General features: G+C 41.7%; 1 protein-coding gene across 2 annotated transcripts; it reads left to right on the top strand.

The window, feature by feature from the left end:
• The first annotated feature begins 2,863 nt into the window (after nucleotides 1-2,863).
• Nucleotides 2,864-14,000, top strand: LOC309702838 (H-2 class II histocompatibility antigen, E-S beta chain-like). 2 transcript variants are annotated; one of them, XM_082527459.1, is made up of 6 exons: nucleotides 2,864-2,974; nucleotides 3,448-3,720; nucleotides 11,115-11,328; nucleotides 13,120-13,187; nucleotides 13,278-13,391; nucleotides 13,638-14,000. In XM_082527459.1, exons 1-6 carry the CDS (start codon nucleotides 2,920-2,922, stop codon nucleotides 13,661-13,663), a joined length of 750 nt encoding a protein of 249 aa, XP_082383585.1. In that variant the 5' UTR covers nucleotides 2,864-2,919; the 3' UTR covers nucleotides 13,664-14,000. The 2 variants fall into 2 exon arrangements, with proteins under 2 accessions (XP_082383585.1, XP_082383584.1); XM_082527458.1 differs by having other exon boundaries at nucleotides 13,266-13,391.
• Nucleotides 14,001-14,384: the final 384 nt, after the last annotated feature.

Genomic DNA, 14,384 nt, shown 5'->3' with positions numbered 1-14,384 from the left:
GATTGTTGGGTTTTTCTCTGTACCTATGAAGCGCCTTTGTTGTGATTTGGTGCTATATAAATAAAATTGAATTGAATTGACTTCATTGGTCACAGATGACGTTACTGAATTCCAGTATTTGAAAGCAATTTCAGATTGAACACACAGGCCCTTTAACTCTAATAAAAGAGTCTGTGTGTGTGTGTGAGTCTGCTGATAACAGCAGTTTAAATAAAAATCAGTGAGTGTTTATAGAAATGAATCCAACATGTTTATATTCCTGCTGTAACATGTTTTAATATCTGACATTTCTGAAGTATGGAAGGCATCCCTAAAACAAGTAAAGGATTAATGAGATAAACCAATATAAATGGAAACAAAGTTCATAACAGCTTATAGAGTTTACACATGTACCTGTACTTGAAAAAAAAGATCATTTCTAATGAGAATGCCTTTAATACCTTTTCATAAATCATAATAGGCTCGTCACCCATCTGGCTGTTAAAGAGGCTGCTGTTTCTAGGAGCCGCCACCTGGAAAACACAGAAATTGTAATTGTGCATGAAGTGTATGCACACCCAGACAATGTGTAGTTTTTAAAATGTGATGATATTTGTGTGTCACAGCTTTTAAAACATGCTTTAACTGACTGCAGTCATTTTAATGCAGACAGACTGCCAACATGCTGCAAACAATCGAAATAAGACTGCATGATGGGCCTGGCGTCAACGTGTTAACGAGCTAACCGTGCTAACACGTTGATTTCGTGCAGCCCCTCGCACGGGCCGATCTGTGGTAACTCGTTAACGGAGATTTGCCGTGTTAATGCAGTAATGGCGTTAACATCATTGCAATTTTCACCAGCTAATAATAGTTAATTGACATATTAACACAAATGCCAGCTTGACCCCACTGAGTCGAAATCTTAATGACGTTTTATCGCTGACTTGATGCACTAAAGTTGCTTTACCGTCTGCAAATGGTTTGGTTGTACCACAGTCTCCAACCACTGTTTTCCCAAGTGTTACTGTAGCACAAAGGAGCCTGGTGGTGCTACTTTGGGAGGAAGTTGGGCTTTGTAAATGAAAATTCATTGAAAAAATGTTTTTAACCGTGTAGGCATGTTAGCTTTCACACTTACACATGGATTAGTGGACTTGTTGGTGCATAGGCAGGAATTTGGGATGTTGAACTTCCAGTCCCAGTAGCTCTCCAGTCCGCAACACTCCAACTGACATGGAATCAGAGAAGAAAATAAAGAGACAACAGCAAAACAACCATCTCCTAATCCCTTCTATAAACAGTTAAGTCTGACCAAACAGCATCTGATCTGTGCTGCTGAAAACTGTATCAGTCATGCCAGGACAGTGTGGTGGTATTTTTGGAAAAATATGTCCGTCACAAACAAGAAATTTATGAGTGTTATCTTTCTTTTGTTGAAATCAAGAATACTGCATTTCTTCTCTGTTCTCACTAGAGTTCTCTATAAAACATTAAAACAGCTATTTTAAGTTGCTAATATTATAAAAAGAGCATGTGCCTAGCATCCAGTTAAGTTGTGTATCAGCATTGTTTAGTTACGCCATTAGCCTTACATATTGTATGTGAGCTCTGTTTTTAGTTAGTTTTGTTTGATCACCTCTGAAACTACTTGGAACTGCAATTCTACAAGATTATACTTACAAAAACTGGCACGGGCTATCCATTATCGTTGCTCACAAACATCTCTATGACCTCATCGGCTATTATTTCCTTGTGCTGTGTGTACACTACTGGCTGCAAGTAATTTTCAGTATAAGCTGGCAATATGAAGCCTCAAATTGATGCTGCAAAATTTTGTTATCTGAAAAACCTTAAATTCGTTTACTCATTAATGGGTGGTGAAGCTAGATGAATAGCACACACACACACACACGCACATCTTCACTCACAACTTCACAACACAAGGTTACCTACTTCTGTCTGTATAAAGAAAAAGAAAAAAAAAGAAATGAATCCAACATGTTTCTAACGCTGCTGTAACATGTTTTAATATCTGACATTTCAATGACTGAAGCAGCATTTACACTGACTCTGACAATCACGTTGAGATGAACTCTTTTCCTTGTCAACAGTCTGATCACTGACACATCTATGAGCTGAAACGTGCTGTTAGACTCTGACTGAATGTCTCCATTGAATATGATTTAGTCTGCGTGAATATCTAAACAGAAAATGTGAATTACAAACATTTAAAGTTCATCTGAACCTTTGCTCTGAATGTAGCAGTGAAATGTGATTCAGCTGCTCTGGAGCCTGAAACTGAAAAATAAATCTATACTACATAATACATCACACTGCACATTAACTAAGAAACACATTTCATGTTTGGGACGCATTTTCAGTCCAGTATCCATGAGATCTGTGCCGTCCACACAGAGGAACATCAGAGCTCCACAGAAATGTTTCACAATAAGAGTGCTTCTGTCCTTTTAAGTTGAAAGAGACAGGAAGTGTGAGTATAAACAGTGTGATGCAGTAAATTCAATTGATCAAAAGTATTGAGAGAGAGAGGATTACTTATTATTAATGAAGAAGAAGAGGACAGGTGTGTAAATATGACCCCTGTTAATATGAGAGGTTATCATTAGTATTACAGCAGTGCATTAGTGGTTGATTTAATGTGGTGGCAGGTAATTAGATTCATGAGCTCTGACTGAATACAAATGAAAACAGGAGATTTTGAGTAAAGAGGAAATGTGCTGATGATGTCACAGAGTGCTGCTCTCTGCTTTTAAAGCTTTAAAGCAGCACACTCTTCATACAGGATGATGAAGAGTGTGAGCTGGTGTCACACAGTTCTTCTTGGTAACAGATGATGCTGTGGTCATGTGACCTCTCCTCTGTTTTTAGAGCAGCTCTCAGTCAGACTGAGTCAGTTTGTCAGGAGAACTCAGGAACATGGCTTCATCCTTCCTCTGCCTCAGCCTCCTCTTCATCAGCTTCAGCACAGCAGGTACTATCAATACACTGATTAATACACTAATCAATACACTGCAGAGATACACTGATCTGTAATCAGTATAGTGATCAATAAATGCATCAGTGATCAGAATCAGAAAGGGTTTTATTGCCAAATGTTGAGCAGATTAACAACAGTAGGAATTTGCTGCGGTGCTTAGTCGCCTCTGTCAGTGCGCCCCAGGGTGGCTGTGGCTACAATGTAGCTGCCATCACCAGTGTGTGGATGGCTGGATGTTGTGTAAAGCGCTTTGGGGTCCTTAGGGACCAGTAAAGCACTTTACAAATACAGGCCTTTTACCATTTACTTAGTGCAAAACATTCTGTCAGACAACGCTTAAATAAAGATAAAAATAAGAATTAAAAGTGCTAAGTAGATAGATGTATACATGATCAACATAAGTTATTTGTACATCTGTACTCAGCAGGTGTGATCAGCTCACAGTCTGATGTTGTGTTTGTCCTCAGATGGATTCAAAATGTTTGTGGTGTCTCGCTGTGACTTTAACTCCACTGAGCTGAAGGACATCGAGTACATGAGATCTTACTATTACAACAAGATCGAGGTCGTCAGGTTTGACAGCGATGTGGGGAAGTTTGTTGGATTCACTGACTTTGGAGTGAAGCAGGCAAAGCACTTTAACAGTCAACCAGGACGGCTGGCTACATTGAGAGCTGAGAAGGAGAGGTACTGCCATAACAACATTGGTGTCTGGTACAGCAACCCTCTGTCTAAATCAGGTGAGTGTGCTGGTCTGTGTGACATCATCAGGTGTTCATGTTGACCTCACTCTGAATCATTCATGATGGACTCACAGCTGCAGGTCAGACTCTGGTGATCAATAACTGTAATAAATCATTGACTCTGAACACTCTAACCTCAGTCTGTGGCGCTCCCTGCTGGTGAAACAGGCAAACTGCAGCTGTTCTTTAAGCTGAATTATTGCTCATATCTATTTTTAAATATTTCCACATAAATATTTCTAACAGCATGAAGCAGCCTGACAGGTTGATAAAACACTTTCCTTCTGACTTCCGGTTGAGCTTTGATGGAGTAGGACGCGAGTCTGGGAGCTCCCGCCGATTTCGATTAAATTGTTATTTATTCGCGCGTTTTGGCCGTATTTTCAGTCCTGTTTTGGTTTGTGGATTGTCTTGTTGAGAAGTTTTACTCGGGCCGGCGTAAAATGGCAGCAAAAAATGTTAAAACCCGCAGTACTATTCAGACACAACTGAGGCCTAGTTTGCAAACCGCGACCACACCCTCGAGTGAGCCGTCGTCTCCTGCAAAGCCCCCCACATGTCAAGCTAATCCTGATATTGAGGCTCTCAAGGTCGAGTTGCTGGCTTCGCTGAGGAAAGATATCGCCGACATCTTTAAAAAGGAACTTCAGGATACTCTGGGTGATGCTTTGTCTACCATTAAGTTCGACCTGCAGGCGGTGAAGACGCAGCTGGCGATCGATAAAGCTGCAAATGACGCTACCATGTCTGAGCTAAAAGGTACGGTGAAGGAGATGGAGCATGCACTTACTGTCTGCTCTGATGATATAGCTGAGATGAAAAACACTATCAAGGGTCTCACAGCTCATGTAGCCAAGCTGGAAAGTAAGTGTGAAGATTTGGAGTCCAGATCGCGGCGCAACAATGTTAGGATAGTGGGAGTACCGGAGGGCCCTGACACGTGCACCACTGCCGCCGTAGCTTCCTTGCTAAAAGAAGCATTTGATCTGGGGAAGGAGCCGCTTTTGGATCGTTCGCACAGGACCCTCCAACCCGCACCTAAGCCTGGCGACCGTCCACGAGCCATTGTATGCAGGTTTCATTACCACACTGACTGTGTCGACATTTTACGACGTGCTAGAGAACGCCGACAGATTAAAGTTGGAGATCGGACCATCTCAGTCTTCCCCGACTACACCGCCAGGGTGGCACGGGCTCGTGCTGCATTCAACACGGTCAGGCAGCAACTCCGTGGCATTGACGGTGTTCGGTATGGCCTGCTTCATCCAGCGCGACTCCGCATCACATATAAGGGTGTCGAGAAGGACTTTGTTTCGGCAGAGGAGGCCAGTGATTATGTCAAAACTTTGATTTCTGGGTGAGCCTCGTTAGCTCCTCAGTTTGATACTGTAATGCTGCTAAGGGTTCACGCTCTCCTTAGGTTTAACGCCACCTGTGCATTGTTTTCTTAGGCCATTGTGCTGGTTATTGTACTGTTGGTGTGCTGGTTCCTTTTATTTTCATTGTTATTTATTGAAACTGGATCATATAATATACTCTTGAACTTCGGACCAGTCCGGTACAATCTTCTCCAAGCTTGCTGCATTGATTTGCATAGGACTGAGTTGTTTTTCGTTTCTGTTAAATTTTTATTTATTTATTTTTTTGTTTGGTTGTTTTTGTTTTAATTGTTTATCTATTTATGTATGTTGTTTTTGTTTTTTGTTTTTTTAAATTTTATGCACGTTCGGTGATTTGTTGGAAAGTTCTCCTTCTGAGGAAGTCATATTTTGTACTGTGAGATCTTTTTTTGGTTGGTTGGTTTCCTTTTTATTTTTTTATTTTTTCCCTTTTTAAAAAAAACATGTTTACTGTTACGCGCACACTGTTATGCTGTAGAGAAGTTGGTGAGAGGTTATTTTTCCCTCTCTCGCTTTTATTTTTATTTAGACAACAATTAGTCCAGTCACTTCGGTGAATCATTTTTGCTACTTTGGGGGTACACTGCTGTCTCCTTTGTTCTGTTCTGTGGAGACTTGGGGGTGTATTTGTGTTCAGGGTTGGGTTGGGGGGGGGCTGTCCCATTTCGGCTCTTCATGGCCACTGGCATTTTGGTTTGGTCTTTTTCCTCTTCCTTTTTGTAAATGGTTAATGGAAATATAGACCCCAGCATTGCTGGGTCAGGTATGCCTCTTAGATTCATTAGTTGGAATATCAGAGGTATGGGTAACCCTGTTAAGAGATCTAAGGTTTTTACTCACTTGAAACGTCTAAATTCTGACATAGCATTTTTACAGGAGACTCATCTTCGCATTAAGGATCATTATAGGTTATATTGCCCTTGGGTAGGTCAGGTCTTTCACTCAAATTTTAATTCGAAGGCTAGAGGAGTGGCCATTCTCATTAATAAGAAAGTTCAATTCACTTTGACCAATGTTGTCGCTGATAGGAACGGTAGATACATCATTGTTGCTGGTACCCTAATGCAGAAAAAGGTTTTGTTGGTAAATGTATATGCCCCGAATTTTGATGATGCTGAATTCGCTAATAGATTGCTGAGTAACATCCCCTTTCTGAATACACATTTGCTTATCCTTGGTGGTGATCTGAATTGTGTTTTTGATCCAATTTTGGATCGATCTAGTCCTCGTAATTTGACTCAATCATCTATGTCTAAAACATTCTCAGATTTTATGAAACAGAATGATCTTGTTGATCCATGGAGATTTCGCAACCCTTCAATCAAAAAATTTTCATTCTTCTCTCAGGTCCACCAGTCTTATTCCAGGATTGATTATTTTTTCATCGACAGAACTCTTAATTCATGTGTTAATTCTTCCGACTATTCTGGTATTGTAATATCTGATCATTCTCCTCTGCTATTGGATGTTCATCTTTCTACCCATAAACGTAGCCCTCCACTTTGGAGATTTAACTCTCTCCTTCTGGCGGATAAAGAATTTTGTGAATTTATTTCAGGCTCTATTGAGGAGTTCTTGTCCTTCAATCAGGATGATTCTGTCTCATATTCTCTGCTATGGGAGACTCTTAAATGCTACCTGAGAGGTCAAGTTATTTCTTACTCTGTCCGTGCTAATAAAAAGATTAATGCCAGGCTTAAAGAACTTATAGCTGCAATTAGTAACCTTGATCAAAGTTATACACTGAACCCTTCTCCAGAATTACTGAAGCAGCGCCTTGATTTGCAAGCAGAATTTGATCTTATGTCAACCAAAGAGGCTGAGCACTTATTACTACGCAGTCGTGGCTCATATTACGAATATGGTGACAAGGCTAGTCGCTTGTTGGCACATCAGTTACGACGTCAGGCCTCCTCGCGTGTGATCCCCATTATTAAACACTCTGATGACAATATTACTACAGATCCCTTGGAAATTAATTCTACCTTTAAAACATTTTACTCTTTGTTGTACAGGTCCGAATTTCCCACGGATAAAGCTAAAATGAATGCATTTCTTCATAATCTTTCAAACCCTGTTATTGGTGCTAATGATGCGGGGCAATTGGACTCCCCATTATCTGTTGAAGAAGTATTAAAAGCTATTACAGCTATGCAGTCTAATAAAGCCCCGGGCCCGGATGGGTTTCCAATTGAATTCTATAAAACATTTATTGGTAAATTGGCACCATTGCTTTTGTCTGTGTTTAACGAATCCTTGGAAACCGGTTCATTACCACCTACTCTCACACAAGCAACCATAGCGCTCCTTCTCAAAAATGACAAGGACCCAACCTCCTGTGGTTCCTACAGGCCATTATCTCTGCTTAATGCCGATGCAAAGGTATTGGCTAAAGTAATTTCATCTCGCCTTGAGGATGTGCTTCCTCGAATTATATCTGAAGAGCAGAATGGCTTTATAAAGGGACGGCAATTGTTTTTTAATACCCGTACACTCTTTAATGTTATTTACTCAAAGCGTCTATCTGAACTTCCTGAACTTGTGATTTCTTTAGATGCTGAAAAGGCGTTCGATAGGGTGGAGTGGGAGTACTTGTTTGCAGTTTTAGAGAAATTTGGTTTTGGTGATAAATTTATTTCCTGGATTCGGCTTCTTTATTCGTCCCCTAAAGCCAGTGTTCATACTAATGATGTTTACTCTGATTATTTTGCGCTGGGTCGTGGTTGTCGTCAAGGTTGCCCTTTGTCTCCCTTACTCTTTGCCATTGCCATCGAGCCTCTGTCTATTACATTGCGATCTTCTTCTGTATTCAGGGGAATCATCCGTAATGGAATTACACATAAAGTATCGTTGTATGCGGATGACTTGTTATTATATATGACTGACCCGGCATGCTCCATCCCTGCTGTTTTAAGTATTCTGGAGAACTTCAGTTCGTTTTCAGGTTATAAATTGAATTTGGGGAAAAGTGAGTGTTTTCCTGTTAATACGGCAGCACGTCAACTTCAACAGTCCGATCTACCCTTTCGTCTCAGTCCGTCTGGGTTTAAGTACTTAGGGATTAACGTGACTCGCTCTCTAGCTGGCCTTAAATCAGCAAATTTGTCTCCTCTTATATCTAGGGTCACATCTGATATTCAAAGATGGGGTAATCTCCCCCTTTCTTTAATCGGTAAGATTAACGTTGTTAAAATGAACATCTTACCAAAATTTTTATTTTTATTTCAGTCAATTCCCTTATTTTTGCCGAAACATTTTTTTGTTTCACTGGACAAGATTATTGGTTCTTTCATTTGGGGAGGGAAGCCACCTAGGGTCTCTAAAACTTTGCTGCAGCGATGCAGATTTAGTGGAGGACTTGCATTACCTAATTTTTTAGTCTATTACTGGGCCGCTCACATCCATAAACTTTGCTACTGGCTAAAATCTTCTGGTTCCTCGTGGTGTAAATTGGAGCTATCATCATGTAAGGGCTCTTCTTTACCGGCTTTGCTCTATTCCTCTTTACCCGTGAGACCCTCTCTGTACACTGATAATCAGGTGGTTCTTAACACACTCAAAATCTGGTTTCAGTTTAGACGTCACTTTAATTTTGTAATGCCGTCTTCCTTGGGTCCTCTAAGCGACAACCATTTGTTTCCCCCTTCACTTTTGGACTCGACATTTTCAGTGTGGTGTGACAAGGGTATAAAACAGTTCAAACATTTATATGTGGATGGTGTTTTCGATAGTTTTCCCAACTTGTCTTCTCGTTACAATCTCCCTGTTACCCATTTGTTTCGCTATTTTCAAATTCGAAATTTTGTTGCTAAGTGTTTCCCAAATTTCCCCTCTTTGCCTCCAGAACAGCAGTGGGAAACTACGTTATCATTTATTCCTCATCACAGAGGAACCATTTCGAAACTCTATGATGCTATTCTGTCTTTTAGTAACCACTCTAATGTTAAGCTTAAGCGTACATGGGAAGAAGAACTGGGATTTCGAATACATGAGGAGTCTTGGGAACAGGCTATAGCGAGAGTACGATCTTCCACCTCCTGTGCTCGTCTTGGACTTATTCAATTTAAGGTCATACACAGGGTGCATTTCTCTAAGTCTAGACTTTCTGAATTGTATCCAGAAGTGGAAAATAAATGTGATAAATGCCATGGTTCTCCTTGTCACCTTAGCCACATGTTTTTTCTGTGCCCTGAGCTACAAGGTTTCTGGACAAGGTATTTTGCTATTATGTCAACTGTTCTTGGGGTAACTCTTCATCCTTGTCCTTTGATTGCTGTATTTGGGATTCCTGCTCGCTCACTTACACTTGATTCCACACAAAGGGATATTATAGCCTTCACATCCCTATTAGCGAGACGTCTAATATTGTTGCATTGGAAGTCTGTTAAGTGTCCTACTATTTCCCGGTGGCTTAAAGATGTCATGTTTTTTTTAAAACTTGAAAAAATTAAATATACGTTGAGAGGTTGCACAGCCAAATTTTTTCACAAGTGGCAACCCTTTATCTCTTATTTTGCTAGTCTAGAGGTATTGCCTGTTTAAATCTACTTTTGTTACTGTTATATTCCTCTAATATGTTTGATGGCTGTGTTGATCTGTGTGGGACTGGGGGGGGCGTTGTGTTTTGTTTTTTTTGTTTTTTTTTGTTTTTCTTTTCATATATATATATATATATATATATATATATATATATATATATATGTGTTAATTAGGAAAATTAAGAAAGGTTGATTGTATTTCGGTAACTGCAAGTACTGTTTTCTTTTTTCAATAAAAATATTTTCAAAAAAAAAAAAAAAACACTTTCCTTCTAATTCATTTATTTTAATTCAAACAAAAATGAGAAACACTGATGTTTGTTTGAAGGCCGTCTGCTGTTTATTTATTGATTCTGACTTTCAGAGCTTGTGTAGCAGCTTCACACCTGCACACATTACAGCTCAGATCTATGAGTCAGTGTAACAGTGGAGCTATTAAACATGAGGAAACAATTGTAAAGTTCCCATTACAACCCAGAGGAAACACACACAGATATCCCGTGTCTTATTAAATATTTCACTATTTTGGCACTTAATGTTCATATTTATTTCAGCCTTTTGTGTGCAGCGGTTTGTGACTGTTTGTCTGTGAAAAGGACTCAATGAATAAACTTGACTTACTTGAATGAAATCAGCTCCCAGCAGCAGCTCAGAGGAGCATGAGGAGAACCAGCTCAGACCTCCTGTGGAGGGGAAGCTGTCTGAGAGTGGAAACTGATTCTGCATCTTCTGCTTTTGGGCTATAGATGGCTAGATTTACGAGTGCACATAAATGCACCACGAGTGTTGACCAGGCTGTTTACAGGAGTGACTTCGTCTCTGTGCAGTGAGCAGGAGAGCAGAGCATTTTCCTCCATCAGCCAGCAGCTGTGTTGTGACCCATCTGTGTGTGACTTGTGGATCAATACGATCAAATACACCGACAGAGCGCCCCCTACTGGCTCTGGATGCTACAGTCTGACCAGACTCCCTCCCCCCGACTCTATAATTTCTGTTCAGGAACCAAACAGCTGGATGAGCAAAAATTCAAACTGGGACCAGCTGTGGATTCAGTCCTTTAGTTTCATGTTGATATTAAACTGAGTGAAAGCAGGCTGGCTTCATCTATGTGTGGATGAGTTAAGGTGTTAGTTTATCATCAAGTCTCCATGTGTCAGATTTTACTTTCAAACCACAGCAGCTGATCTGCAGGAGGAACAGTTCACTGATGGTTCACACTGGTTTCACTGGTTCAAGTCTGGTAGATTTCCAGCACATACAGCTCTGCATGTCTTACTTTATAATAATAATGTTTACAGCCTGATGATGTTTCTCCTCACAGCTGATTCATGATCTGATGTCAGACTGGTTATATGTGACTCTACTGTTGACAGTATCTTTATTAATACTCATGTATACAATCATCCCTGATGATATGACGTTAACAATAACAGAAACTCATAATATCCTCTAGTTAAGCCGTATGTCAAACTTCACTCCACAACACCTGCTTACAGTCAGCATCCTGCCATGTTGGTCTGCAGCGTCTATGACTTCTATCCCAGTAAGATCAAAGTGAGCTGGCTGAGAGATGGACAGGAAGTCACCTCTGATGTCACTTCCACTGAGGAGATGGCAGATGGTGATTGGTACTACCAGACCCACTCACACCTGGAGTACACACCCAGGTGAGTACTCCAGTATACTCCGGATTACCACACAAAGATCACTACTCTCCTCAGTGACAACAATACCTATGAAGCCTTAAAGCGAGACCACACAAGCAGCTACAAAAGAAAGTTATAGCTTGCCTTCAAGACCTTGAAAAGGACAAAATCATTGACCGCCTCACATATCACCGCCTTTACCCAGGGGATGCCATACCCTGCATAAACTGCATAGCATAAACTCAGCCACTTATAACATTGCAAAACACCTTGCTACCATCCTTGCTCCTCTTGTGGGGAGCACCCCACACCACATCAAGAACTCCACCGACTTCACCGACAAGGTCCAGAAACTTCCCCTGGATCCAGATGAAACCATGGTGTCCTTTGATGTAGTCTCTCTCTTCACTTGCATACCCACAACGGAGGCCGTGGAGACTGTCAGAAAACGACTACAAGAAGACAGCTCCTTGGAGGACAGGACCAACTTCACACCCGATCAGATCTGCACACTGTTAGACCTCTGCCTCACCACTACATACTTCAAATACAACAAAGGCTTCTACAGACAAAAACATGGCTGTGCCATGGGCTCCCCCGTGTCACCTATTGTAGCCAACCTTTGCATGGAGGAAGTGGAAAGGAAGGCTCTTGGCTCTTTCAAAGGAAGAGTACCCAGCCACTGGTACAGATATGTGGACGACACCTGGGTCAAAATCAAGACACAAGAAGTGGAATCCTTCACTGCGCACATTAACGCTGTGGATAAAAACATCAAGTTCACCAGGGAAGACACAAAGGATAACTGTCTGCCTTTCCTGGACTGCGCCGTGCACATTGAAGAGAACGGCAAACTCAACATCGAAATTTACCGGAAGCCCACACACACGGACCAGTACCTCCTCTTTGACTCCCATCACCCTCTGGAGCACAAACTTGGAGTAATTAGGACCCTACACCACCGGGCAGAACATGTTCCCTCTAAGCCTGAAGGGAAAAAGAAGGAACACACACATGTAAAGGAAGCACTCAAAACGTGCGGCTATCCTAAATGGGCGTTCTTAAAGTCAGCAAAGAGGCACAGAAAAGAAGACCAGACACCAGCGAGGGAGGATAAGAAGGACAGACGCATGTCTGTGAAGGTTCTCAGTCATCCAGGTCATCGTAGTCTATGGAGCTTGCAAAGAAAAGCGTCTGGACTTCTTTAAGTTACTTGAAGACGTTTCACCTCTCATCCGAGAAGCTTCTTCAGTTCTAAGGTCAAATGGTGGAGAGTCCCAGATTTAAACCTAGTGGGAGTTTCCCCCCACAGAGGGACAAAGGACCCCCTGATGATCCTCTATCTAATGAAATGAGCCGAGGTGTGAAAACGGGTGTGGGTCCCAAGCAGTCAGGGTTTTGGGTGAGCTCATTGTGAAACCTGGCCCCACCCTATCATGTGGTTTCCTGAGGTCAGAGGGCCCAGGATGTGAGTGGGCGTTAAGGCGTCTGGGAAGGGATCTCAAAACTGGATTATAGATGGCAGACAGTTGGTGTCGTAAACCCCCGCCTCTGTTCAAAGATGGTCGCTCACAGTGGAAATCTGGGACTCTCCACCATTTGACCTTAGAACTGAAGAAGCTTCTCGGATGAGAGGTGAAACATCTTCAAGCAACTTAAACAAGTCCAGACGCTTTTCTTGCCAAGCTACGTAGAATGAGGTCCAGGAGCGCCATTTCTGATGATGGAAACCTGAACAATTTTTAATATGAGGTCTGCAAGTTTAAATGTTAAAAGTTTAAGATCTGAGAGTCACTGATGTTTGTGTTGAAGGTCTGGGGAGAAGATCTCCTGTAAGGTGGAGCACGCCAGCCTGGAGAAACCTCTGATCACTGACTGGGGTAAATACCTGTCTGTATCTACACACCTGTACACACCTGTACATACCTACCTGTCTGACTCTCACCTGTGTGACTCAGATCCCTCCTCAGACTTGTCCATGCCTGAGTCAGAGAGGAACAAGCTCGCCATCGGAGCCTCAGGACTGATCCTGGGTCTGATCTTATCTCTGGCTGGATTCATCTACTACAGGAGGAAGGCCCGAGGTCAGAGCAGGACTCTCACTCACAGACCAGTTCATACCTGAAACCAGTTTAGAACCAGACAACTGTTAGTTACATTAATGTTTCAAACACAGGTTTTTACTGTTGTTTTTGAGGACTCTCAGACCTGGTTCAGGCCCTGAAACATGAAACTTTACTGAATCATTGCCATTGATCTGTTAAAACCAGTGTCCATGGTTTGTTTTCAGAGTGTGTTGGTGACTGTGTCCTCATCTCTTCTTCTTTCAGGTCTTATCCTGGTTCCCACTAACTGAGCCTGGGTCCTGGTTCTGTCTGATGTTATAAAATCTGCTGTTTCCTGTGTTCAGCAGACTGATGATGATGATGATCTCTGTCTGGACTCTAAACCGATCCAGGACCATCTCAGTGTTGTTGGTGGTTGTTGTGGTTTTACTGGGAAGCTTTTGGACCATGTTTAACATGGACTCTTGTGTTTGATGCTTTATGTGCACGTCTGCTGTTTAATCCATGTAATGTAATCCCTGTAATCCATGTGTCTGAATGATTTGGGTGTTTCTGCTGTTCTGATTACCATAGATGACAGATTTTTACTGGAGGTCATTGTTGCAAAATAAATGACTCAAACTTTGAGCTGTGTGTTTGTTTACCTGCATCCTGTTATTTTCAACCTGAGGATTGAATTATTGTCACAGAAACCAGTCTGTAGACCAGTTTTAACCAGTTTAAGTAAATAAATAAATTATCCATCCATCCATTCGCTTCTGCTTTTCAGGGTCGCAGTGAGGCGCTGGAGCCTATCCCAGCTGTCATAGGGCGAGAGGCAGGGACAGACAACCATTTGCACTCACATTCACTCACACATTCACACCTAGTGACAATTTGGATTATCCAATTAACCTATCCCCACAAGCTGCATGTCTTTAGACGGTGGGAGGAAGCCGGAGTACCTGGAGGGAACCCACAAACACGGGGAGAACATGCAAAAGTCACACAGAAAGACCCCGGCCTGATGTT

Source organism: Aulonocara stuartgranti, assembly GCF_965226115.1.
Source record: "Aulonocara stuartgranti genome assembly, chromosome: 3".
NCBI lineage: Eukaryota > Metazoa > Chordata > Actinopteri > Cichliformes > Cichlidae > Aulonocara > Aulonocara stuartgranti.
The sequence above is the reverse complement of the archived record's forward strand: the minus strand, read 5'-3'. Positions and strand labels throughout refer to the sequence as shown.